The sequence below is a fragment of the Coloeus monedula genome (assembly GCF_965178545.1).
Source record: "Coloeus monedula genome assembly, chromosome: 1".
NCBI lineage: Eukaryota > Metazoa > Chordata > Aves > Passeriformes > Corvidae > Coloeus > Coloeus monedula.
In genome coordinates, this window is record NC_138781.1 from 37,516,704 (window position 1) to 37,542,416 (window position 25,713).

A 25,713-nucleotide genomic window follows, 5' to 3' on the forward strand; every position below is an offset into this window, starting at 1 on the left:
TGTGTGTGTGAGTGTGTTTTGGTCGGGGCAGAGGCGGCGGCGGAAGTCGGCGGCGGGGCTGGGTGAGGCACGGCTGCGCCCCCGCCCCTCGCCCCCACCGAGGAGCCGCCTCCCCTCTTCCCCCTCCTCCGCCCACCCTGCCCCGGCGCGCCCGCCAGCCCCGACCGACGCGCGGACGGACGGACGGACGGACGGACATCGCTGCGCCGCCGCCCCGGCTCCCCCACCCCGGCCAGGTGAGGAGGCGGTGGCGGCGCGGGGGGGGCCCGGCGGCGGCGAGACGGCGGAGGACGCGCCTTGTCCGGACTCCTGCCGGCGGCCGCTCCCCTGGCCCTGCGGGAGCGTCGTGCCGCGGTGTGGGTGGCCGAGGTGGGCAGCCCGCCGTGCGGGGAGGGGAGGCTGCTCTCTCCCTTCCCGGCTCAAAATGGCGCCCCCGGTTTTCCCACTTCCCCTTATTCCTGTGCCTGGAAGGGAGCCGCGGGGGAGGGGAGGTGGCGGCGGGGGTTGGAGGGGCTGGGCCCGGGAGAGCGGGGATCCTCCCCTGCGTGCGGGCGCTCCTGCAGAGAGGTATCGCTGTCTGGAGCCACCCGTGAAAGCTGTTCTCCTCGAGTTGCTTGTGAGATATATGAAGGGGGAGGTTGGGTGATGGGTCCCTCGCTTTCCCTTTCACTTGCGGCTGGAAGAAGGACGGTGAACTAGGTGGGAAGTAAAATACTCCCGATTAGGCGTCGCCATCGGGGGGATCGCGACAGGCCTAGTATGCTGGGTATCTTCTGCATTGCACTGAATTGGAACTAGACACAAAGCTAGGGTAGGGTGGAGGAACAAACCTAAGCTTTTCTATGTTTTAGAGGAGAGCTGAATTGCATAAGAACTATCAAAATGTTCCAGACAGGACCATGAAAGGCTGTTCTCTCAGCATTTTTAATGATTTTTGGTTTTTTCCTACCTTACACTTCTTTCAGATCTTGGGGATGGAAATGAGAGGCTAAAGAACTAATTAAGCAGCTGAAATGAATCAGTTTCTTTCATGTAATGTTCAGCCTAAGTAAAAATCATGGCATTTTTGAATTTTTCCAGTTTTATAGTGACTCTTCAGAGTTACAGTCAGGCTAGATTGCATGTAGGTATTGTTCTTCCATAACGAGAAATGTCAGGAAAAGGTAGATGTTGGCTGAAGTGAGGTGGCTAGAGACAATGGTATTATAGTCATCACTTACATTTCCTGTGTGATAAACCGGTTTATCTGAAAGCAATTGGTACCATTCATCATTCAGATGAGCTTATGAGGTGGCTATTACCTTTAATTGGAAGGCTGTAATTTTTTTGCAACAATTGTGTTGATTCATTTGTTTTACTTACAGTCTCATTATGTTTCAATATAAACTGGCTTACATGTGACAAGTTGTCCCTGTTACTATCTTGACCACTGCAGTAAGATGTCACAGTAATTCGGCTGAACCTGGAAAGGAATGACAGAAAATTTGGTTAGTAGGAGTGGCTAATATATAAGGATTTTTAGTTACTTCTTTTAAAACATTCAAGAAAGTCCAGTATAAAGAAATGTAAAGTAGATAGATAAGGGTTGTAGCCTCAGCATTGTATGGTTTGTGTCTGTTAATGTAGTGTATAAAAGTTTATTAGTAAGAAACACTGTTTGCTATGAGATATAAAAGTGGTGGAATGTTCCAGTTTTAAATTTATCATTAATTTTTTCGTGTGGCTTTTGTATTTGATAATGCATTTTATCACATTAAATGTAGGAACAGTGCTCACTGTCTTAATCTCTTCAGTAGGCTGTCTTTTGTCACCAGTGTTACTTCGATACTTCTGTATTAGCTGTCTTGTACTGGAAAATAGGCCAGTGCCTATGCTTACATGACTGAATTATGCCATTAAATTGTGTGTTTGTAGGTGTTGGCTGGGGCTGTTGGTATTTTGCACACAGACTCAAGCATGATAAGATTTGTGTTTGATCTGTTAAAATCTTAGGACTCTTCTGTAAATAAAATTCAGATTATCTAACAGCATACAAATTTCTCTTCCGGAGTGATGAGAATACCCAGCATCTGGTAAATTAGTTGGTGGGGTTACCAGGAGTACTTGACAGATAATGTGCTCCAAGCTTTGTGTTCTGGCATTTCAGCATGAACCTGCTGTGTCTTGGGGAGGATGTTCAGGAAAAGAGTGAAAGTTCTGACTTAGCAGAGTGACCTACGTATTTGTAGTGCTCTAGACTACAAAATGGAGTTCTTACATTAAACTCTGTAAAAGTAAGAAAATCTCCCTCATTTCCATCCACGTGAAGCCATCCATCTCAGAAATCTTTATAGTATTTTCTTTAGCACATTTTTGTATTAGTAGATCTCTTGCATAACTCCCATATGTATCAGTTTAAGAGCTTGTTTCAAGTCAAGCAGTCGTGTACTTGCTTTTGTGTAGGTAAATGAACATGTCTTACCAAGGTTTTCTTTCTTTACATATTCCAAATATATTGATTACATTGCATACAAAATTGGGAGGGGAGGATAAGGGGAAGAATATTAGTGGATTTTTTCCCAGGAAATTTTCACCAGAGCTCAGTTTGTAGTTTGCATTGCATATGTAGGGTACTGAGGGTAGTGTTCCTCCCAGTTCTCCAGGTTTGTATTTTACTGATGAATTAAGGAATAGGAGAATGAATGTGACCTGAGACTTGGAGTGTGCATGGGGGACTGCAGCATTGAAATCTACTTCTGAATCTTTGTGAAACGTTGTGTACTCAGCTCACAGATGTGGAAAAAAACAGGCCAAAACCATTCTGTAGTGGCCATGTCAATCTGCAGTACTGTTTCTCTTTGGATTAAGCAGATACTTCCCTTGCTTATTGTGTATGTATGCTGCCATGTTGTGAACTTTAACTGCAGGGTTTCGGCATCATCTGATACTTCAAAAGATGATGATTTTCATATACACTTATAGAAGGTGTTAATGAATTTTTTGATATGTCAAAATTGTCTGGATGTGCTCTATCAGGTTTTCAGTCTTGCATTTGTTTTTATCCTGAGCTGTTGAAAAGTGGATGGTATGACTAGTAGTTTTTATTATTAATTTATGAGATATATTGATGTGACTGTTGAATGAATGAGGTTTGCAGTATGTTTCTTAGATGCCCTTCCTCTCAGGTACTGTGGTCTGCTATCAGCTTGACAGCTGGTTATTTTTGTACATGCTATCTGACTGTCTAGAATGATTTTGGGGGGGAATGCTGTAAGAGTGTAAACTTTGAAGTTCTCTGATAACTACAACTTCTGTAGCTTGGGCATCTATAAAAACCGAACTAGATATTTTTCTTGACAACCTGTGTCAGCTTTGTGTTCTGAAGTAGTATTGCAAGGGGTAGTAATTACTGTTTTATAAGTGATAAAACTCTGAATTAAGTACAAGCTGTAAATGCTCAGGTGAAACTGATAAATATTACACGAGTTAAATCAGTCTTGCCTGTTCTTCTCTGCTACCTCCTTTTGCTCTCAGTGTGGGAAACAGCAAGCAAAAAAGCAGTCATAACAAATAACCTGTGCAGTGGCTTGCTTTCTTCACTGTGTGTCATCTAGAAGTCACTTGCTCACAGGAGTACTAAGTCACATGGTCACTAGATGTTGTCCTTATGTCTTTATGAATGCTGCAGAGTCTGGAAAAACATGGGATGTATTAAGATTAAAGGGTTTAAAATTATTTCATGGTTGTCCAAGCACACTGGAATGCTACAGCATACAGATGTTTTGTTTTTTTTTTTTTTTCATTTTAAAACAGAAATAACTTAATTGTCTTTATTACTTTTCCAAAGGAAAAGATAAACAAATGGCTAACAGTATTCTGAACCACCTATATTCTGGTTATGCCTTGCCGCTTTCTCTACTGTAGTACAATTACAGAGAGATTAACTGTAGTCACTGATCCATCTTTATCCGAATCACTCCACAATTTCTGAAGCCTATTTCAGCAGCATGGAGGGGGAAGAGTTTTGCCTGAGAACCAACACACTAGTAGTGTAAAATTGTTGTTTTATGGTGTAAGGGTGAAAGGTGTGGTATTTTTAAAATAACTGGATCCATTCCTGTATTCTGAAACACTTCACCAAAATTAATTTAATGAATCAGAATCTTAGAATTAACATGGTACTTAATAAGAATGGTGATAGGATTTGCAGGGACTTTTTTGCTTCATTCTTTCACTGTGAAACACTTCCATATGTTTCTAAGAATATAGAGCTAAAATGTGATACTTATTAGTTTATGTTGTACGACTAAAATTTTAAAAATATGTATTTTTGATTTAATTATGATGTAATAGTCAAATAGAACACAAACTCAGGACAGAATGCAAAATTGTTATATCCTACCTTGAAGAAGGTAAATTATTTTGAGAGATATGAGAAAAGGAGCAACATGAGCAAATAGAAGTGTCTAAGATGTTGAAAATATTTTTAAGACCTGTATTCTGTCTACAGTGAGAAATAGGATATCTGTTTTTCAGCTGTTATGTTACTCACTATATACTGCTAAGATTTTTGTTCTCCTTTATTCCATGAATATTAGTTTGTAAGGGAGTATCTTGCTGAAGGGTAGGGTTCTGCTAGACTGCTCAAGGACTTTCCAGAGAAAAGGTTCTTTAGGACTTGAGTTGAGGGAAGGGGAGGGTTAGGAACGAGATGGAAGGCTTAGCATCTGAGCTAGGCCTGTAGCAAACTGGAATGCTCAAGTGCCTCATCTATGTGCTAAGGGGTTTGAAATAAGAAGATGGCTAAAGATTACTGCTTGGTTTAAAATGTAGTTGCTTTATCACAAGGAATAAAGAACAGGAAGTCATTTGAAACTATTATGTTTGCTTACTTTTTTGCAACATATGTTTAAAAACATTTAAAGTATGTTTTGTGGCAGGAGCATGTACTCTAACCTAACTTGCATCCTACATGTTAGAAAAACTGTATCCCCACAAAGTGTGCTCAATTCAAAGAAATAATCAGCTGGGGTAAGACAAAATTATAGGCTGGCTTGGGGGAGTCTTTTATTTTGTATCTACTGTTAAGTGTGTAAAAGCATAATTATTAGGGTCAGAAGTGATACCAGCAGAGTCTAAAGGCTTCCCTGTCCATATGAATAAGTACTGTGGGTGGGTATTTTTAAGCATCTGGAAGGAAGAGTAGGCAGCCTAAGCAATATGCTGTTCATACTTGTTCTTAGCAAAAATCTCTGTTGTTAATATTGATCTAGGAGACATGTAAGTATTGGAAATAGAAATTAATCATCATATGGTAGTTCTCTGGTGGTTTGTACAAAGCAGCCTGGAATTCTTACTGGTCGAGACAATTGTTTTTCATATGGAAGGCTTCATTTTTGCTTCTCAGTACAGCTGTTAATTTCAGAGGGTATTAATGGTTTGTATGTGAAGATCTGTACTTTTATTTAAGGAAACTGTGTTTGATAGATGGGATAGAAGTGAATTGATGAACTATACTTGCAAAGAACTTAACTGTGGTGTTTGAGTTTTCCCAATTTGCTGGTTTTTGCTCATCCTTCATCAGTGCTGACTTTGGAATATTGGTTAGCAATAGCATAATTATGAAAAGTTATTGCTTCTTTGTTACTTTGTCATTTGTTACTTTACTGATAATTTGAAAGTCTGAATTTGTTGTGTTAAACATCAGTCTCGATTTGTTAATAAATAACAGGAGACTGAGGTCTTGCAAGAAGAAACATAATTGGATTTTAATGTCCTAATTTGAAGCTTTAATGGCAAGACTAGGAGTTGAAGAAGATAACTGGTTCATGTGTAATAAATTCTGGCTATACTTGACAACTTACCAGTGATGGTACCTGTACTCTGGCCTGTTGACTTTAGTAAATATTAGGTCAAGTTATATATTATATATATTGCATTAGTGAATGAGACTTTTCTTACTTGGTTTGTAAATCTAATGCATCTACTGTCTTTTCACGATTAGGTTGTTACTGGCAGAAGAACAAGGATTCAGATCTCAGTGGAACTTGCTTTCAAAAGTTGTTGAAATAAAGGACTGCTTTCTAATTTGGACATGGCTAATCGAGGAGCAACAAGGCCCAATGGGCCAAATGCTGGAAATAAAATTTGCCAATTCAAACTAGTACTTTTAGGAGAGTCTGCAGTTGGCAAGTCAAGTTTGGTGCTTCGTTTCGTAAAAGGACAGTTTCATGAATTTCAAGAAAGTACGATTGGAGGTGAGAAAATTACCCTGTTAATTTGTTTCATGTTGAGTTTCTATATTGTCCTTGCCCTTGAAAGCCTTTAATGTAATGGCACTTCTAGAGTGGGTCATTGACAGCAAGGATCAAATCTGAGCCCTGTGTCAGTAATTGAGAACTATAACTTTCTAAGTTAAGTGTTATTGGCACAAGGCTGTAGCAAACATCCTTTTCAAGTGGAGGTAGTAAATGTGTTCTTGAACTGCATAGTTTTGAAACCTGGGCTCAATGTCACGTTTTGTTTGTAAGTGGGTGTGTGGCTCTTTTAATTGTGCTGTATGCTTACTGCATGAAATAACTGCTTAGTAAGAATTATGAGCTTAGTTTCTATGAAAAAAACCCAAACAAACAGCATTGCATCTCGCAAAAAGCTTGTGTTTGTCACTTATGCATGCTGACTTTGCTTTTGATATTGGAGAATTTGGTACATTTTTTGATATATTTCTGTGCTAGTAATCACAGAATTTATTGAGCTGTTTTTCCATTTTGTGACTTTAAACAAAACAGGTGCTGGCTACTAGAACTAAAAAAAATCTGTTTGTCTGTGAACAGATTTTATCATACTCTTCCCCTTGCCAGATTTCTTAAGTTACATTGTATTTTGGAGATGTTTGTGCTTTGAGCTGTATTCCTCCTTGGATAAATTTAAAAGTATCCTAAAACTACCTAACAGCATACAGACTTAAACTGTGGATTTTATGAATTGATAAATACTCTCCAGTAATTGCTGTTGCAGCTTGTATGAGTCAGTCTGTTCCATTGTAATATTTATGTGAAGGCCTTTCAGTGGTCTGTGTGTCTTCACACACCAACAGTTGTTGAAATGTAAAAACTCCACAAAGCTTACAAAAATAAATACAAGCTGAATTTCATTGCATTCTTCTTTTGCCCTATTTCTAGCTGCTACATGTATTTATTCTTTGTATCTGTCAGCATAAATAGAGAACCACATATTTTCTACTTTAGTAATCTTACTAATGTACACTTTTGGCTTTAGGCATTTTATCATGGCTCAAGGATAGGTGCTAGTATGAAAGTTTCTGTATTCTCTGATACTACACAGCTGTGTGGTAATATGGAGAGCATTCTCAAAAAATATGTAGTGAATTAACTTTCCAATATCAACAAGGCTTTTGGTTTAAAAAAACTGTTAAAATTAAGTGAAATTCATTGTTCCATTTCAGTGATCTCCAATTCATTTAACTTCCGTTTAGTTTTTTCTTGTTTTAGTGTTTGACATAACCCAAACCCTGTTACACTGTTCAAAATCTAAACAGAGCTTAAACAAGAGCCTAAGTAGGTATATGATCTTTAGTGTAATCTGTATTAAATTGTGCCTCTTCTATATGACATAGAAACAATGAAATGCTATATAATACAGTTGAGAGCTATTAAATGCAGCAATGCTTGGATTCAGAAAAGTTTTCTATAGAGAAGGCTGTCTTAACTGTGTGGCTTGTAGTTGCCCAAGGCATAATTTTCTTTGTATACAGAAGGGCCTTTTAACAAAGAGAGGCTTATGTGCATTGTGAATCTGGATAAAAACATCTGAAAGGGACTGCAGTTAAAGGTGGACGTGTTGGATGGTGGTGGTGTGGTTTTGCCACTTCAGACTTGTGTAGCAAGGCCTGTTGGTTGCTTAAGACAAGAGTATGGCTGTTAAAGATGATAGCCTTTAGATAATTAACACAGATGATTAATTGTCAATTTACTATGGCCTTGGCAAGATGCAAGAAAGTTATGTTTTTTGCAGAAATTAACTGACGTTTTAAGGTGGTTTAAATGTTCCTTTTGACAAAAACCAGAGGATTGCATAGAATAAACCACTTGTTTAATTTTCTTTCCAAGTACATACCTTCATTTAGGGAGTGTTTATTTTAAGAGAAAAATGTCTGTGAGAACTTCAAAATCCTCTTGCTTAACATCTTGTCTGTGCCTTGGAGAAATAGAATACTGAGCTGGTTCTGGGGAGGAAGTCCTTAGGTTAGTGCAGGATGTATAGTATTTTTTCACTCTGTTTTGTTTCCTGGCTGCTTAGAGAGCTGCCAAGTGGAGCCTGTTCTACCACTGTTTGTATATGTAGCATTTAGAGAGATTTATGTTGATTTAACATTGGAACATCAAAGCCTTTACTGTCTCCAGCCTGCCTGCTCATCTGTGATGGATGCTAATACCCCTGAAGCAAGAGCACCTGACCACTTAAGGAGTCAGCTTCTGGTCACAGTTTAACCCCAGCCAGCAAATAAATACTGTGCAGCTGCTGCTCACAGCTGAGACAGGGACACTTCTGTATGCTAGTTACAATGTCCTTTACAGAGCAAGATTGGCTTCATTTTGGTTTCTGTAATGAGTTGAGTTGAAGGTTGCAGCAGTTTTGGAATTGTTCATAGGCTATGATGTCTCCAAATATGTAGGACAGGATAACATCCCAGGTATGCAAGTGTTACAGGTCAGTGTCTCTTCAGACATTAGATTTAAACTGGCCACAGTCCATCACTGTGCCTAGTGATCAGAGTTCCCACTTCAGCTAAGTAGTGGGCTTTCCTTAGTTTTGTAATACTGGTTTCTGTGCTGTGTGGTCACTGGCCTCCATACTTCTGATTGTACCTTGACCCAAATGGAAAAGTTTTACTAGGAGTAACTGTTTGAAGACTTGGAATGAGTTACTTAGTATTTTCTGCAACTGGAAGGCCATTATTTATGGTAATGTATTCAGCTGTAGTAGGAATGGCTGCAAGTTTCCCTGAAACTGCAGACTGTTGAAATAATGCTGAAATTAATTCTTGAGATCACTTGCAAAGTCAAAAATAGAGCTGCTTTGAGAACAAGAACTTGTAAGAAGTGCTTCTTTCTTGCAGATCTGTTAGCTAAAGTAAAGTTGTCAGGAGCTGAAAATCAAAGTTTTAAGATGGTATTCAAGTAACATAAATGTGTAGAACTGCAAATATCTCAGCTGTTGGGTTGTAGCATGATGGGATGCTGTTACTGGTGCTCTGTAATACATTTCATCCTGCTTCAACAGACTTTATCTAGAAGGTTTAAGAGAAGGCTTATGGTTACTCTGATTCACTATTATGAAAAAGGGAATTCTTGCCAATTTTTGCTTTCTTATGTCTAACCTGAGGAAAATCTTGTTGTTTAAATAACTCCTCTGTGTTGATCAGTTACAGTCTGTCAGCTAATGCTTGCATCAAACCTGCTGTATTTTAACAGTAGGCTTGAATTGTTTTGCATCTCTGTGAACATAACTATATGTGAATATAGAGATATAAGCAGACTTCTGGTTTCAGCACCTCTGTCTTTTTTGTAGCTGCTTTTCTAACCCAGACTGTATGTCTGGATGATACAACAGTAAAATTTGAAATTTGGGATACAGCTGGGCAGGAGCGGTACCACAGTTTAGCACCCATGTACTACAGAGGAGCACAAGCAGCTATAGTGGTGTACGACATTACAAACGAGGTAAGTACTGGGTTACAGAGGCACAAGGGGAATTTAGAAGTTACCAGTCTTGCACTGATCTTTACTTATTTTTCTCTCACTGACTTGTGTGAATCAATTGTTTTGTAGAATCATAGAATGGTTTAGATGGGAAGAAGCCTGTAAAGGTCATCTAGTCCAACACTCCTGCCATGGGCAGGAATGCCTTCTGCTGGACTAGGTTGCTCATTTCATATTGCACTGTGTGATGTCTATTTGTGTCTGTAAACTTTTCTGGCTAAAAGACCGTTTCTAGGGTTGGGTTGTTTGGGTTTTTTTTAATATCAAAAAGAGAGAGAGAAAGAAAACAAATCCTCTTGTAGAAGTGTTTCTCACCCACCCTTAAGTCAGTTCACAGAGTTTGAGCTGTTAACTCTCGTCACATTGCTGGTCGCTGACAGTGAAAGATATTATTTTAACATTGTATATTACTGCAAATTTTGATTAAGACTGAAAAGGTAGCATAAGGTATTGAGACCAAACCCTAAGGTTATTAGATTTCTTTTTATTTGAACTTAGATCAGATAATCTTGACTTGTTTCTGATAAAATGAGACTTAAAGCCCAAAACTTTAAAAAAACTCAGAAATCCCGTACCATAATGAACAGTCTTCAGTAATTAGAAAGTAATTTTGAGGCCTTTTCAATATAGCTGTTCATATACTTGTTTCTTCTAGAGAAACTGAAATTCCTATTTTCTCTCTTAACCACTTCTTTCCTTACTCTGTCTACACAAAGATCTTCCTACCTACTTACTTCAGCATTATCCCAGCTAAGCACAGTTGAGAACTAAGGTAGGAATGTTTCATTTTAAAGGCTCAGTTTGGCAATTTGGAGTGTGCCTTTGGACTAAGGTAGCAGCCTTGCATTGGCGTTTTGTGCTTGAAGTGTAGATAACAGAGATGGGGATAATAGATGTGTACAAAAGGATGACAAAACTCAGTTGCATCATTTTGCGATCATTAACAGGAGTCCTTTGCCAGAGCGAAAAATTGGGTCAAAGAACTTCAGCGACAAGCAAGTCCTAACATTGTAATAGCTTTAGCAGGAAACAAAGCCGATCTAGCTAACAAAAGAGCTGTGGATTTCCAGGTATGTACATAACTTTTGTTGATAGAAATTGCATTTTGTTTGAATAGATAGTAAATAAACCTAGGGGGAGCTTATATGCATAGCCTTGCTAGTTGTTATGGAGGTCATGCTGTTAAATATAAATGTCAGCTGAGACTAATTAAATAATACATGCTACCGAAAAACCTACTTCTGTACAAGTAATATGGAGGAATAGACTTTTTGGAATAATTAATTTGACTTAGAGGAATAATTAATTTATTTGCATATCTTTCAGGCTTATTGAATATCTGTTCTTTGATGTGACTTTTTTCTGTCTTCTACCCAAAATTACTGGTAACTAGAGTTTCAGTGGATGAGATAGCAGTAACTCTTAACACCAAACTGTTCTGTCTGGCCTGTCAGACAGAGAATTTTGGTCATCATATGATACAAAGCTGGTTGGTGTGCCTAACTTGCTTAGGTTGTACTGTTGAAGAAGTGTTCAAATTTTAATTGAGCTTTTCATGGCATTTCTTTTGGTTTAGTGGTTACATCTGTGCTCTCTGGTGTATTTTATCTTCTAGAAGGTTTAATCAAGTAATCAGAAAATAGCTTCCAAAGTGAATAAAACTAACTGCAGGTAGTTTTGGTCCATTCATGATAGACTGAATTTGAATTAAGAGAGTATTTATTAGTCAGTAATTAGTCATTAATTTACAGTTTTTAATCTGTGTTTGGGGTCATGTGAGATACAGCTGCATATAGTAATGAATCCTTTTGTAACTATAGGGAGTTGAACTATGAAGATTAGCAGTGGTTTAGGTGTTTTTCTGCCAGTCTTCTAATTTTATACTTCCATGACAGTTGACAGGAGACTTTGGTGTTTTATGAAAAATTGTAGTATTTAACAAAAATTTCATACATGACTGACTGCAGTCAATAATGTAATCAAATTTAACTACCAAAGTAAACCTACCTGTACTATATTTTGAACCATTACAGTCTTAATGTTTTTCAAATGTTAGGGGGTCTGCTACTGTGGATTTATGGGCTCCTTGTGGGCTTGACAGGCATTTCTCATTTCAAATCACATATTAGATTCCTAGGTATTTGTTAATGTGTTGTTTCAGATATAATTACATAGATCTTAGCAGGTGTCACTTAAATAATTGTAGAGTGCTGTAGATTATTTTTATCATCATAGGTGTTCTGTAATTCAGCTTTTTTTGCAGATTTCTTACTGAATGCAAAGGCAGTTACATAATCATAAGAAGCTGTAGATTCTCAGCTGAATTGACTAATAAGAAGTGGCAAAAATAGTAAAGTTCGTATGAGCAGAGTATCAGATGAAAATTCATACTGAAAAGGGAGGTAACATGGTGAAATACTTAATACTGCTTATTTGCTGTAATTATGAATTTGTATCAAGATAATGAGACTGTTCTGATCCATCTGCTGCAGTGCTTGAAAGATTCAAGATAGTTCACAGACTGCCTTTTTCCAGGGTAATAATGGACTTGCTGACATTCAATGGCACTTTCTGAAGCTTATTTGTACTTGCCATCACAGCTAGTGTTCTGCATTGGGCTTGTATCTTCCATAAATATTTTCATTTATTATTTAGTTTTTGCCTGAGTTTCTTCCATCTGGATATTTTTAAGATTAGGAAGGATCTTTAAGATTCCATTTCTAGTTGTTTAACTGCTTGGTGGAATTGTAACTTTTCCATAACTGGTGAATAACATATTGTCAGATGAGTGTTTCTGCAAACTGTCTTTCTTTCCAAATGCTGTAGAGATTGTTCCTTTGTAGCAATTGAAAGTACAGTGTGTAATGATTGTCTGAGTTTAAATTTTTTTTTCTAATGAAGTAATGTATTCTTATTTTAACTTTCAGGAAGCTCAGGCTTATGCAGATGACAATAGCCTATTGTTCATGGAGACGTCTGCTAAAACATCTATGAACGTAAATGAAATATTCATGGCAATTGGTGAGTTTATGAACAAACTGAGAACTTTAAGGCGAATAATTTTCATGAGATTCAGACCATGACAATCTTCCTAACCTAAGATCTTTGGTTTTCACCTAAATTATTTCTGGCATCAGAGTTTCCTTAGGCCCTTTTATTTGTTTAATTTTGTTTAGGCACCTATCTGACATCCACAAGCTGTGTCAAAGATGGCAATGTGTGCTTCAATTCAGTGTCCAAGTTATAAGTAAAGGACGCTGCATGTTAAAAGTAAATCAATCTACTGATACATTTTTAGACCTAACATAATCTTGGGGATTTCTGTAATGATGCTAACATGTAGTAGTGAGTATAAACCAAGAATTTTTGTGTATTCCATTGGTATACCCAAAATTGTATTTAATTGTTAATAAACTTTTGAAAGTGGAGGAAAAATAATTAATTTTTAGGCTGGGCACTAATCTGTTTAGTAGTAACCTTATTTATAGTAGATGCTTTGTTAGTGGATAATAGTAATGTATAGCATCAAATAACTTCATTAAATCTGTTTTTTATGTTGCATCTCTCTAACCTACTTTTGGTGAAAAAACATCATTGATATTAAATTAAATGTTTTTAAAGAGGTCTTAATCTTCTGCTTTTTAAGTCAGGGGAGCAGAAGGTAATTTGTGGTGTCCTTCAAACTTCCAGCAGATGCAAATTAAATTATCACTATAGCAACACTTTATTACAAGTACTTGCTTCATATTAACTATAAATACTTGAAGAGGGGGGATAGACACAAACACTTAACTGTATGACAGGAAAGTATATTTTTCTCATGAATGTTCAAGATAGGCCCGCATTTAATGATACAGAAATGCTCAGTTGCACTGTTCTGTGTTTCGCTGGTGAAATTTCAAAATTAATGTGTTTAATGGAGCAGTTTGCATCCTGTAAAAAAAAAAATCCCCAAAAACCTGAGGGTTTTTTCTTTTTTTGTAATTTGAGATGTCAGTAAGAATTCTTCCCTCTCTGTATTTTAATGAAGTCTACAAAGTAAATTTGAGGAAAAAGATGCCCACTTAATAACTGTCTTTTGTCTGCAATGTTGTTAGGCCATGTGAGTATTTTGCATCAGTGGGGTGAAATTCAGCTTTGTCAGGGCATCAGAACAAGATCTGTGCAGCAGTAGACTCTGAATGGAAATTTTGATGAGGCTCTAAGTATTGCATGTAATTTGGAATGGCCTGCAAAATGTGGATGCAGTTCTCAGGACCATGTGTAAATATGATCTTAAAGCGGAGAGAAAATGAAAAATGAGAATGTTGAAAGAACTGTTGGGTGCAAGCTGCAGCTGCTTGTAAATTGACTGCTTCAGCACTCATTCAGAACTTCCAGTTAAAAAAAATAATATTAATTCAGTTCTAGATATAGTTCTAGAATTCAAAACAACATTGCTCTGAAGACATTTTTCTGTTGGTGCACAGTCCCTTTGTACTGGCTCAGCAGCTTAGTACTGTGTGGGTTCTTGGGTTTTGTCACCGATCTGTAGAACAGCCCAAGTTGGAAGGGACCTCAGAAGATCCCTGTGGCCCACCCTTTTGCCCAGCACCCTGAGGTTATCTTGGACCACAGCATGTTGATGTCTGCTCTGTGGGTTTTTTGGCTGTGTTTCATTGATTTTAGAAAAAGTTGTTCTTAAAAAATTGACAGAAGTAACTACTTCGGGGGGGAAACCAAACTGTGGAACAAGAGTGGTTGTTGGGTCCTGGTAAGATAGGCCCTTGGAAGTCCTGTTGTGTAGAACTTAGCAATTTTCTGATGGAGAGAAATCTAGGAGAAGCTACAGCTCAGAAGGGTGACAGCTTTCACCCTTATTTTTTCATGTTAAGACTGAGGAGGAACCTTGGAGCTACAAGGGCAGCAAAGAAATTACCAATCAATTGACTCATAAGAGCTGGACAGAAGAGGCAGCTTGGAAAAAATAGGAGAGGCTTGATCTGGTGCTGAGGGCCATTTTATATGTTGTCTGCAAAAACTCATTTCTGGCTGGATATCTGGGAGCTGTTTGACCCATTTCTGTCTGTGTTTTGTGCCTTTTCAGTGTTTCTGTATCTTTTTGTACTAACATCCTGATCTTAAAGCCTGTTCTGTGTGGGTGGATTCCCACAGGAGCTGTCATATAGTGGCATAGCACACCTATGCAGATACATTTTACTGCTCAAGTTACCAATGTATTTCATTCCTGGAAACCATAGATAAGATACTGAGCATTAAGAAGTTAAGTGTCTTAACTTCTTTCATTACCAATGCACTGAATCAAATCAGATTATACAGTAAGTATACTGATATGCGTATAATGTGTTGTTTTGTTTACTCAGGTCATTTAATCTTAGTAAAATCTCAGGTTTAACTCTTATTTCCTGTTCATCTTACAGCAAAGAAATTGCCCAAGAATGAACCACAGAATGCAGGAGCCAGCTCTGCCAGAGGAAGAGGAGTAGACCTTACTGAACCCACACAACCACCCAAGAGTCAATGTTGTAGTAACTAAAAGATCAATTGCTTTAAACTGTTCTGAATATTCTTCTGCTTCCTAACAGTTAATAACCATGGAATTGGAGTGCTTAACCTGCTCCAGTACAGCTTCCAAACAGCGAAGAGACTTACGATAATAGTCAAGTTTTCTTTTGACCTAAAATTTTAACATGCATGTATCCACCACTGGCTGCAATGTTTCAGCAGTAGAGGGGAGATGGAAGCGGAATAAACTTCCTTCGGTTGAAAGATTTTAAAAATAATTTGTTATTATTAGAGGTGTAGAAGAACTGCTTTCTGTGGACCTAATTGGCCGGTTCCTGTAGCCTCAATACTGATCACTGTCATAATAAATAGAATTGGGTCTTCTCATAATTCTCAATTGTGCTTTAAAACCTCTTTAGAAACAGGGTCTAAAAATTACTTAAACTTATTTGCAGTATTGATGCAACCAGTTGTTTCTGCAGGTATCCACTGTTTAGTTATACATTCCATAGTTTAATAATTTTATTACAAATAATACTTGCATTAACAATTTTAAGAATCCTATGCTTGCCAGAAAGTGGAGTTTTAGTTGGTACACTCTATGTAAATTATATCAACCCAGTTAGTTATCTTAATGAATTAGTGATGAATCAAGTCTAACTTCATTTCTAATCTGTTCAGAGGGTACAGACCAGTAAATTCAACTCTACAACTTAGGATATGGGGTTTTTTGTCCTCTACAAACTGTAAGAGCTCTTCAAGTAAAACCACAACAAACTCGGTGTCTGTGACTTCTTTCTTGTTTCTGATCATTGCTGGCCATTACAGTTTGTTTTTCCCCTAAGGAAAAAAAATAGTGCACTAAAGATTATGTACATCCAACTTGATTTTAAATTTGGATATTAATGTACTGTAAATAGGTACTCTGCATTGTAGTCTACATTTGTTTAATACTTTCTGTAATATTTAAGAGTTGCTTAAAGGTATACAGAATGTACAGTTACTTAAAGCTAACTTTTTTCCTCTCTAATCAAAGGGGGTTCTGAGTTCTTCCTTTATGGCTAGAACAGTAATAAATGATGCTCCTGTATCTGTAACATAAGTACTGCTGTCTGTCAGTAATGAACTTCGCAACTTTGTTTTCCAAAGTACATTTTATTTTGATCGGTCCAGTATATTGCACTAATTCTTTTAGTTATTTTCATTATATGAAATCTACAAGGTGTGTCAGAAGAGATGAATTAGTCTATTTAAATGTTGAACTGATAGAAACTTACTTGTGCAGATTTTAAATTTGCAGTAATCTGGGTTTAGCAAGAAAAATGACAGTTCACCAGTGTTTAGTTTTATATTGAGGTGCTCAGGTTTGAATAAAGTGGTTTAAAAAATTTTTTGTTTACTGTTTCTTATTGAGAGTTTCAGGAAGTTTTATCGCATTTGTACAGTTCCAGACAAGATGTCTGATTCACTGTATGGGTCAGCATTTAAGATGCTTACAAGTAAATTCATGCCACAGCTAAATATAAGCTTGTCCTATATATATATATATATATAGTGGCACTCCAGTTATCCTATTATAAATTTTTAAATGTTGAGGTAATTGGGTATCTTATCACATCCATTCAGAAGTACGATCAAAGTAGTAATATTCTCTCTTGAACCTGCAGCTAATGCAGTCTGTGCCAGTTGTTCACAAGGTGACTTGTTGTGTTGCATTGTAGTGTCTCTGAGCTGACTGTGTCTCTTCTGCAGCTTGTGATTTGCAGTTGATGGAGTACATTTTTGTTTCTTTTTCAAACTGTGGTGGTGGTGGTTTAGAACCCACTGGTGATACAGTCTTTAGCAGTGTTTGACCAGCATCACAGTTTGTCACAAAATGCATTGGAGTCCATTTTTTCTGCCAGCTGTGTACTTGAGTCAGAATTAGAGGGCATTGTTTTGTCTATTTTGGGGGCAATTTCATGGCTTTAGACCTTGGTGCCAGCACATCCTCTTGCAGCTGTAATGGCTGTGACTTGGACCTGTTGCACAGAAGGTGTCAGTTTCTTCTTGCTCTGAAGTCTGTCACTGTGGATGAAAACTTAGATAATATTTTCTGTCCTCAAACCGAGTTCTTCGGAGTCACCTTGTGTGCTAGAATTGGAGTAGTGTATCTCTATTCTTTGAATTTACTTTGTTGTTACTGAAAAGAGACAGTTCTGGATTAGGTTGTTTTTTGTGGTGATTGGTTTCCTTTTTAGGAATTCCATTTTTACTTTGCCTATAATTCTTCCGAGAACATTTTCACTAATTTTGTTTCAGGTTGCCTTTTGAGTCACTCTGAAAAATACCTTTATTGGAATAAAGTAGCTGTATTCCATCTTGCAGATGATTAATAGGGTTTGAGTCAGTTAAGTTGTCTCCAGTGAGGGATATCAGATACTGACACACAAAGTTCTGTTTTGTTGAACACTGCTTGTGCATTCTCAGATAATGAGTGAATGTTAAGAGTTGGTGCAAGTACTTGAAGTAATCCAAACCCCCTCAAAGCTCATTAGAAGCCAAAATAAGAAACTGGCAAGTAACACTGGTAGGGACAGATACAATATGAGGTACAGGTATGACAGATGTTCTTTTTACTGGATCTCTCTGCTTGTAGTTATCAGGTATCCCTCTACTCACCTGGTTTATTAGTGCTGATGTTTCCACCGTTCTGAAGTGTTTCCTCTCACTTACATTAGAAGTGCTGTGCTCTTGAGAGACAGTGACTCTTTCCATTTTTATGTAAGGCTGCACATCATCTGGAGTTGAAATAATATTTATAGCATGCTGGTTTTTTTTAAAGATACTGCTGTTACAATAACAGCCTTTTGCTAAGGACTGGAAAAAAACCTGAGATCAGAGTTAATAATCTACTGTCACAGGCAACAATATGTCCATCATTGAATCTGGTTCTGTCACAGCAAAGTTTTCTGTGCTTTTTCCCCCTCCATTCTTAGAAGACTGTTCTGGAATCTTAATCTCCTGACTGCAAATAAACTTATGAGGAGTTTTAAGTGACATTTCATTCAGCTTAAAGTGCAGTCTAATATGAAAAATAAGCACTCTTGTTTAAAAACCAGTCAGGGTGCAACTTTTCCATTTTTCTCAAATACTTTTTTTTTTTTTCCCTCCTATGAGAATGTGTGCTTTCAGGTGTCTGAATGAACTCATCAAGAACTTTCAGGCTCAGACATTTTCTAGCAGCTTACAATTTTTAGTACCTGAAAATAATTTGGATGTGATGTAGGATTTACTGTTTACTTACATGTTGCCTTAAATCTCTTACTTGGTTAAGGCACGCAAGGGAGCAAGAATTCTTAGTCATTGTGGGAAGTTGAGGACTAATTGCTTTGCTTTAGTAGGAAGAGGTGTTTTTCCCTTTCCCTCAACATTTCTGAAATCTGAGAATTAAAAGTGTTAGAAATTGCAACACTGCAGGGGACTGGTCATATCAGATTTGAACAGAGAGCATAAAGGAAAGCACTCCAAACCAAAGTGCTGTATTGTTTGGGATCCTCTGTGGTGCTCTGGGAGACCATTTCTTGGGTTAGGGGAGGTGTTCAGTCTGCTCCAATGTGTTGGCATGAGGGCAAAAGCTATGCCAGGCAGAAGGAACTTGCTTGGGAAGTGGTAGCTTTCTATACATGAAGTTGGCTGTGGTGTGATCATTTATATTGTATTTTTAATATCATCTGGCTGTTCTGGGGCACAGACCTCTAAAACAGGTGTGTAAGTAGGCATTGCTTACACAGTGGTTGTGTTTCTTGAGCAGTATTGGCATCATTGAGTGTAGGAGCCAGCTAAGTGTAGTCTGTGACGGCAGATTTCTTCTGCCTTAAATCAGAAAATGATTCAAAATACCAAACTGAAGGACGCACCTTTTTAATTAATTATAAACTGTAGATGCCTTAAGTTGTGCTCTGTATGTTTCCTTGTGCTTGCTTCCCCCTTCTTCTTCTGATTTCCATGGAGAGCTAGAAGAATGTGTAAAATATCCATTGAACCCTTGGAGGAAGACCGCCAACTGTAAGCCTAACAAAGGGCATAATAGAACCCATGTGGAACAATTTGACTGAAAGAAAGTAAAATCTAGTCCCTTTTGGAGGCAAGTCTCTTGTCTGCAAACCACAGACAGGGCAAAAGAATCAACAGAACTTAGCTGACCTATCAATATGGGACTAAATGAAGATGATGGCCTGTGTCACCATCTCCTGCTCCTTGTATCTGATCATCCTCTTTAGTTGCTTATCTGGAGCTGAAGGAACATGTCTGTACTTCTGTAAGAACACACTCCTTGGGGGAAAATGAAGGTTCATGTTGTGTGAATTTTTTCCTTTGATATTGTACATTTGGTGGAAAATTAATTGTATTAGATTAAATAAATATTATTTGACATTGGTTCAAAAATGTGGATTTTAATCATAAAAGGTATAAAGTATCTCTGATGACCTTCAAACCTTAACTTGTTAGCAGAGCTTGAATTTATGGTATCCTTAATTGCAGCCAGCATGAAACCCTCTCTGTAAGGAATGGATGGAGGCAGGTAACAAGATCCAGAAGGAATTTGGTGGAGAGTTCACCCAGCCTAAGTTCCTGCCTTCATTAATCTGTTTGGAATAAAATGTGTTTCTGTCCGAATAAGGTGGAAACAAATGCATCTGAAAAGATTGCAACCCTTCTGTGAGTTAATGCTGCATTCCAGTAAAGGTGTGACTGCATTTCCTGAAAGAAAACTGAGCTAGTGCTAAACTACCTGTTTGGATTCCTGTGCCAGTAAAGTTCACATAGCTGCAGAAAGCTTGTTTGAGGTAAAGTACAGCTGTAGCAGCAAGCGTTGAAGAATGGAGGTGGTGGGATACACCACCATTACCTAGTTCAGTGTCAGTGCATCATCAAGTTGGTTTACAGTGTTTCTCAGACTGGCAGATGAGTGCAAATTTTTCTTAAGCAAAACCATTTTTTTTATATCTGGTGGTGGTGTTTTCAAATGTGGAACATGACTTTTTTCATCCCGACAACAGTGAAGCCTCTCAAATGGTTCTCCCTTTTCCTACTGATATTTGACCCTCTTCATTAATTTTGGTCAAATTTCATATGGAGAAATACGAAGAAGTCTTGCAAGTTGTGTGAATGCACACATGACAGGAAGAAGGAGTGCTTGTGATGTCAGCTGCAGTGTCAGCCCACTCCTTACTAATGCCCAGGAGAGTAGTAGAAAAGTGATGTAGTGCTGGGCATGTAAGAGAATGTAACTGTAGACACAAACCATTGGAAACTCTTCATCCAGCTTTTTTTATATAACTGTGCTTGGGCACTCCTTTGTGGTAAAGCAAATATCTTGCTTGTAACCTTACAGCTGTCTTATGTACACAAGAGGGTTTAACTGGTAACAAAAATCACCAGATGGGAAGATACAATGCCTAGAGTTGCTAGTCTGCAAGAGCTTTTTCTGGTGTTCCTTGTAGCAGGGGTGAGTGCAGGAGCATTAGGAGTGTTTCATTGTTTCTGATTGTAATAAATAACTGATTCTGTACTAAAGAAAAGAAAGGCTCTGCTTCATAAGGAAACAGGTCTGAATAGTTCTTTCATAACAGTAAAATACAACAGATTCCTATTTCAGAAAGTAATCATTCAGATTATTCCTTCAAATAATGTTTTCAGTTTGCTGGTAGCAAAATGTGGTGGTACTTAGTCCAATGAAATAAATGAATTAAAAGTATCTTAAGCATGTTTCATTGACGCAAGGACTGTATCAGATCAAAAATCAAAAGTTTTTTGATTGCCTGTCCTAAAGTAATGACACCTTAAACCTCTTGACTTAAAATTTTTAAAAATCATACTATTCTTACAGAGATCACTTGTTTATTATGGAATGCTTCCTAACTGTCTTTTACATTAGTAAATTGGCTTAAATGCTTTAATTCAAATATTGTGCTTAGGCTACTTATCTAATAAGCTGAATATTATTGTCTGATAGCAATATCAGTTGTGAGGGAATTTATCATGTCTCTTTCACATTGTCAAGCTAAAGGAATTGCTGCTTTTTATCTCCAGATACCAACTGCCAACAAATCTCTAGATTAATTTATGCTTGCCTTTTTTTTTTTTTTTTTTTTTTTTTTTTTTTAATTGGATGAAGGGAAAAAAAAAATCCTAGTGTGGAACCTGTAATAGCAACGTGGGGTAGCCCAGCAACACCTTTGACTGTCCTGGCTAATGGACTGTGTGTGTTGTTTTCAAAATGTTTTCTTTCTTCCTCCCCAGTGCCATCTATCTCTTCAGTAGGAATTCTTTTTACCACTGAACAACCACTCCAGTGAACTTTGGAAACCTTATTCCTTCCCAGTTGTAAAAATCTGCATTCTCCAAAAGGACTTGGCATACACTTTCATAGGGACTGGTCTTGTTGGTCTCCTCCTTGTCTGGTTCTTCTTTTTCCCTGTAATCTGCCTTGATTACTGTGGAAAAAAAAAAACAAACTAAAATTTGCTCTTTGTCATTATTATTTTTGTAGGAGGTACCTATTTGAGGAAGTTGGTCAAGAAATAAAAGTGGAAGCTTTGCTGCAATTGCTTCTGTAGCTGTCACACTGTGACAGCCATCAAGAATCTCCAGAAAATATGTATCTGACCTACTTTCATGGTTGTCCTGCACAATAAACCTGTCTTCCATGTCTCGCTGCCATGTGGAATTTTTATCTTGGCAAATCAGTAGTGCTTTTATTAAAGAATTACTTACTTTCTTAGAAGTATTGCTGATATTGGCAAGATCACAATATGGTGTGGGAGTGGGATTATCCACAAGGAATTCAATTGAATAATGAATCTTCTGCCTGTGTGTGTCAGAGAATTTAGCACTCTAGAATTTAGGTACTGCAAGGACCTGACTCTAGTCAGCACCAGCCTCTGTACCTATCCTCCAGCCAGAGCTCGTATCTTCCCCATCTGCACGTACCTCTGTTTTTTTCCACTCCTGCCCCTTGCTCCAGTTTCCCCCATCAGCTCAGTCTCTTTCACCTCACTCTGCATCCTCAGTACTATTCCCAGGTCTAGCAGCTGGTGCTGCAAAGCCAAGAGTCAGAGCTGTAGAGCCTCCTAGTGAGGTGCTTCCTGATAGGACCCTGGTGATGCAGAGGGGCCTGCCTGAATTCAGTATCTGCACACTGGCACGTCTCTACCTGGCATAGGCAAAGTGATGCTGATTTCTAAATACTGTAACTTGCTCTGATTTGGGCAAATTGACAAGAATGACAAAAGATGCACTGCTGGTGCCATTTCAGCCAAATTGCCAAGTGGTAGTTCAAAATGTGACAGTCTTGGAGCTTCTCTAGAAAAAAATTAGACTTTTGGCTTAATACATTCAAAACAACATATTTTCCAAATCATATTCTCAGAAACAGCTAAGCCGTTTTACCTAGAATTTTTTTCCAAGTCATTCTGCTTCAGGCTTGGAAAATTTCAGTATGAACTGCTTCTTGCATAACATCCTCTCCCCCTAAGCCAGCACGTGACATACATGCACAGACACCATAACACAGAATCCTGACACCATGTGAGCAGCTAAGCTTGCCAGCCTATACATCATCTATCTACTAAGTATGAAAACACAGTGTTTATATTCAATAGTTAGCATTTATGGATGAGAAATATCAGACAAAAATGCATATGCCATTGTATTCTCTGCTATGAGTTTTCTGTTTCAGTTAATCTTTGTTAACTGCTGTTAATTCATCAAAAGAGCAAACAGAGGTAGTTTAGCAGCAGTAATATCCCTCAGCCACGTTACAAGAGCAGCCTTTGGGAGTTTCATCCTACTTTAACCTCATTCCTGTATACTCGATACAGCCACACCTGAATAAACTATTTTGCACGTGTTTTCTCTTCCAGGATTTCAGCTAGGGAAGTACATTTTTTTCTGTCTCACTACTTTTCTCCATCACCTGTATTATATGGATTTCTTCAGTTTGTCTTTCAATGTGTGCCCCTTTCTTGTCGTGAGAGTTCTTAGATAAAATTTCCTTAAAATCAAAGCCCTAACCTCCTCCAGCCCAAATTAATCCTAATACATCTTAATGAATCCAGTGCTTCTGATCAGCTGAGGTAGATCAATTACAACATATCTTTTGTAATGGGTGATAGTATTAGGCAGAGCCACTTAAAAACTCCTTATGACAGCATAGTATAGCTTATCCTTGCAGAAGTGGCTTGCAGCTGGCTACAGCTCCCAGTCTGCTGTAGGAGCAGTTTATAGGAAAGTCTGTCTATCTACAAGAATGAACATCAGCCTCCTCTGAAAATGCTGCATGACTTCAGGGAAAGGTAAGGAGGTACATGGATAAAACTGCTTGTGCAGATCTTTATTCCTTTATTCTGCATAGTTTGAATTTGAGACTGAGACATGGCACAAGATTTTTCACTGCTTTCATTGCAATGATGCATTCAGGCCTGAGAAAAATTAGGACTAATGTATACAAAACACCTGGTAAGCTATTTTTTGTCAGTCTTTTAAATATGAATCCATTGTACAATCCCCTGGGATTACAGACAGGAAATTGAAAACTTCCAGCAAAATATTAGTTTGATCTCACCAAACTGAATTCTTAACACTCACATACATTTTACATGGGTCTGTATCTCTGTAAGTGGCTGTAAGTGCTAACAAATCATATTTCCAAGGCACCAAAACAGTCCCAGTTAATTACAATGTGTAAATAACCAGGATAATATACATAATAATTCATGTAGCAAGATAGGCTACAACTCTTTAGTTACAATAACTTTTCTTATAATTATTAAAAGGGCAGCCCTGATGTTAATTTTTATGGTATGCATAAATTGCTTATGTTAATAGCTGAAAATCTTGTAAAAATTAAATTTAAAAAAACCCAAAAAACATTTGATTTGTTGATCTCTTATGAAGTAAAAAGATTATTCTGTGTTTCCTTCTCTCCTTGCATTTCTCTCATTAGGAACAGGTACAGACTAGGAGGTTTTTTGCTGTCAGGTTAAAGGATAACAGTGAGATACTGACAGCACAATACAACAAGCTAAAGCACTCCTGGCCTCACAGTGAAAGATAAAATACAGCTTTCTAGCTCACTGCAGTTTCCCTGTGCCTATTTAGGGAGCCAAAACGCAACACAGTTTAATGTTCTGAGATGAAAATAGAAGCAGATAAAAAGAAATTAGATGTAGAAGAATGGGGAGTGAACCACAGTTTAAGATTGTACATGTTTTCAAGGGCAAAAAATCGTATTTACTTTATGTGTCATAACAAAGAGCCTCCTGCTCAGTGCTTAGTCCTGCTGCTTGGAAAGGGAGGCTCCTCCACCTCTACCATACACTGGCCTGTCTAAAAGGGACAGAACTGAGGCAGAGCACGAGGCTCATATGGCAGAGGATACCATTGTCTCAGTAAATCTCGTATATCTGGAAAACCTTCCTAGCTATGACACTTGGAGCTGCTTGCTGTTAATAAGGTAAGGCAAGATTATTCTCTGTTTCTGCAGTTTGGCACTACAATCATCATTTTTAATTAGCAAAGATGGAAGCTGTTCCTAAGCTTAGAGGATCCAGGACCTGATTTGTATCCAAACAGACAAGTCCCATATGCAGTTATCTCCCTTTGACACATGTCATTCCTATCTCCACCCAGAGCATGGCTTCTTCCTCACTTCCCTTTTGACACAGTCAGAACTTAGCTTGCACAATCTCCAGGCCTGAGCTCCTTCCTCTGTGAGACTTGGGGCTTTTATTATTTGCTACATACTTGTGGTCTTAGCAAATGGTGACTGTTACTGATGCTGAAACCAGCACTGGAGAGATGCCTGCCTGCCTGCCTGCCTGCCTGTGGGTGACGGGAAGAAGCATAGATGAGCTGTGTGATGTAAAATGGAGGTCATGATCTCCCTGAGTTTCTCATCAAAATATTATCCTCTAATACATATAAACAGGCCTCACTGCTGCAAATTCTTGCTGAATGAGCACCAACCTCCTTGCCTGTCTTTTCCTTCTTCCCTGATTTACTTCTTGCTCATGCCTCAGTCAGCACTTCCCTCTCAGTCCTCTCTTTCCCATGTGCCTGTGATGCCAGGATATGGCTTCATTGCCTCCACATGTTCAGCACGGTTCCTGTCCTGGCTGACCTCCCTCCCCCCTGCCCGTCACCCAGTTTGGCAGCAGCACCTCCCCTGGAAAACTTGTGAGTGCATCACACCCACATACAGAAACCATGACAGAGACTCTCAACATGGCCAGGACTGTCTGTCCCTGAGCTGCAGGGTTCCTGATGCCACCAGTACCTGGCAAGGAGCCACGCTGGGTGGGCAGTGGGACATTAGCATCTGTCTGGTGCAGTGTGACCGTGCTGTGCAGCTCATGTCCTTCAGCACAGTTGGAGCCAGCAAATACCGTACATGAAAACCCTT

General features: G+C 38.3%; 2 protein-coding genes across 3 annotated transcripts; one reads left to right on the plus strand and one right to left on the minus strand.

The window, feature by feature from the left end:
• Positions 1–15,656, plus strand: RAB5A (RAB5A, member RAS oncogene family). Of its 2 annotated transcripts, none has more exons than XM_082280257.1 (6): positions 1–236; positions 5,984–6,236; positions 9,571–9,722; positions 10,709–10,831; positions 12,689–12,782; positions 15,182–15,656. In XM_082280257.1, the coding sequence occupies exons 2-6, from the start codon at positions 6,074–6,076 to the stop codon at positions 15,295–15,297; spliced, it is 648 nt and encodes a 215-aa protein (XP_082136383.1). In that variant the 5' UTR covers positions 1–236; positions 5,984–6,073; the 3' UTR covers positions 15,298–15,656. The 2 variants fall into 2 exon arrangements, with proteins under 2 accessions (XP_082136383.1, XP_082136384.1); XM_082280258.1 differs by having other exon boundaries at positions 231–369.
• Positions 15,657–15,798: 142 nt separating this feature from the next.
• Positions 15,799–22,315, minus strand: PP2D1 (protein phosphatase 2C like domain containing 1; the record flags this gene model as incomplete). Its single annotated transcript, XM_082300795.1, is given in 12 exon segments — positions 15,799–16,960; positions 16,963–17,013; positions 17,016–17,128; positions 17,130–17,208; positions 17,374–17,399; positions 17,797–17,925; positions 17,927–17,967; positions 17,970–18,137; positions 21,466–21,646; positions 21,648–21,674; positions 21,676–22,119; positions 22,242–22,315. Coding segments are annotated over 12 exon segments (1,443 nt in total). The 3' UTR covers positions 15,799–16,850.
• Positions 22,316–25,713: the final 3,398 nt, after the last annotated feature.

What these genes read in the sequence shown, in the direction of transcription:
- RAB5A (XM_082280257.1), top strand. Translation starts at nt 6,074, where the DNA reads ATGGCTAATCGAGGAGCAACAAGGCCCAATGGGCCAAATGCTGGAAAT. An exon ending in AAAGAGCTGTGGATTTCCAG is followed by an intron (nt 10,832 to 12,688) that starts GTATGTACATAA and finishes TTTAACTTTCAG; the next exon opens with GAAGCTCAGGCTTATGCAGA. An exon ending in TGAAATATTCATGGCAATTG is followed by an intron (nt 12,783 to 15,181) that starts GTGAGTTTATGA and finishes TTCATCTTACAG; the next exon opens with CAAAGAAATTGCCCAAGAAT.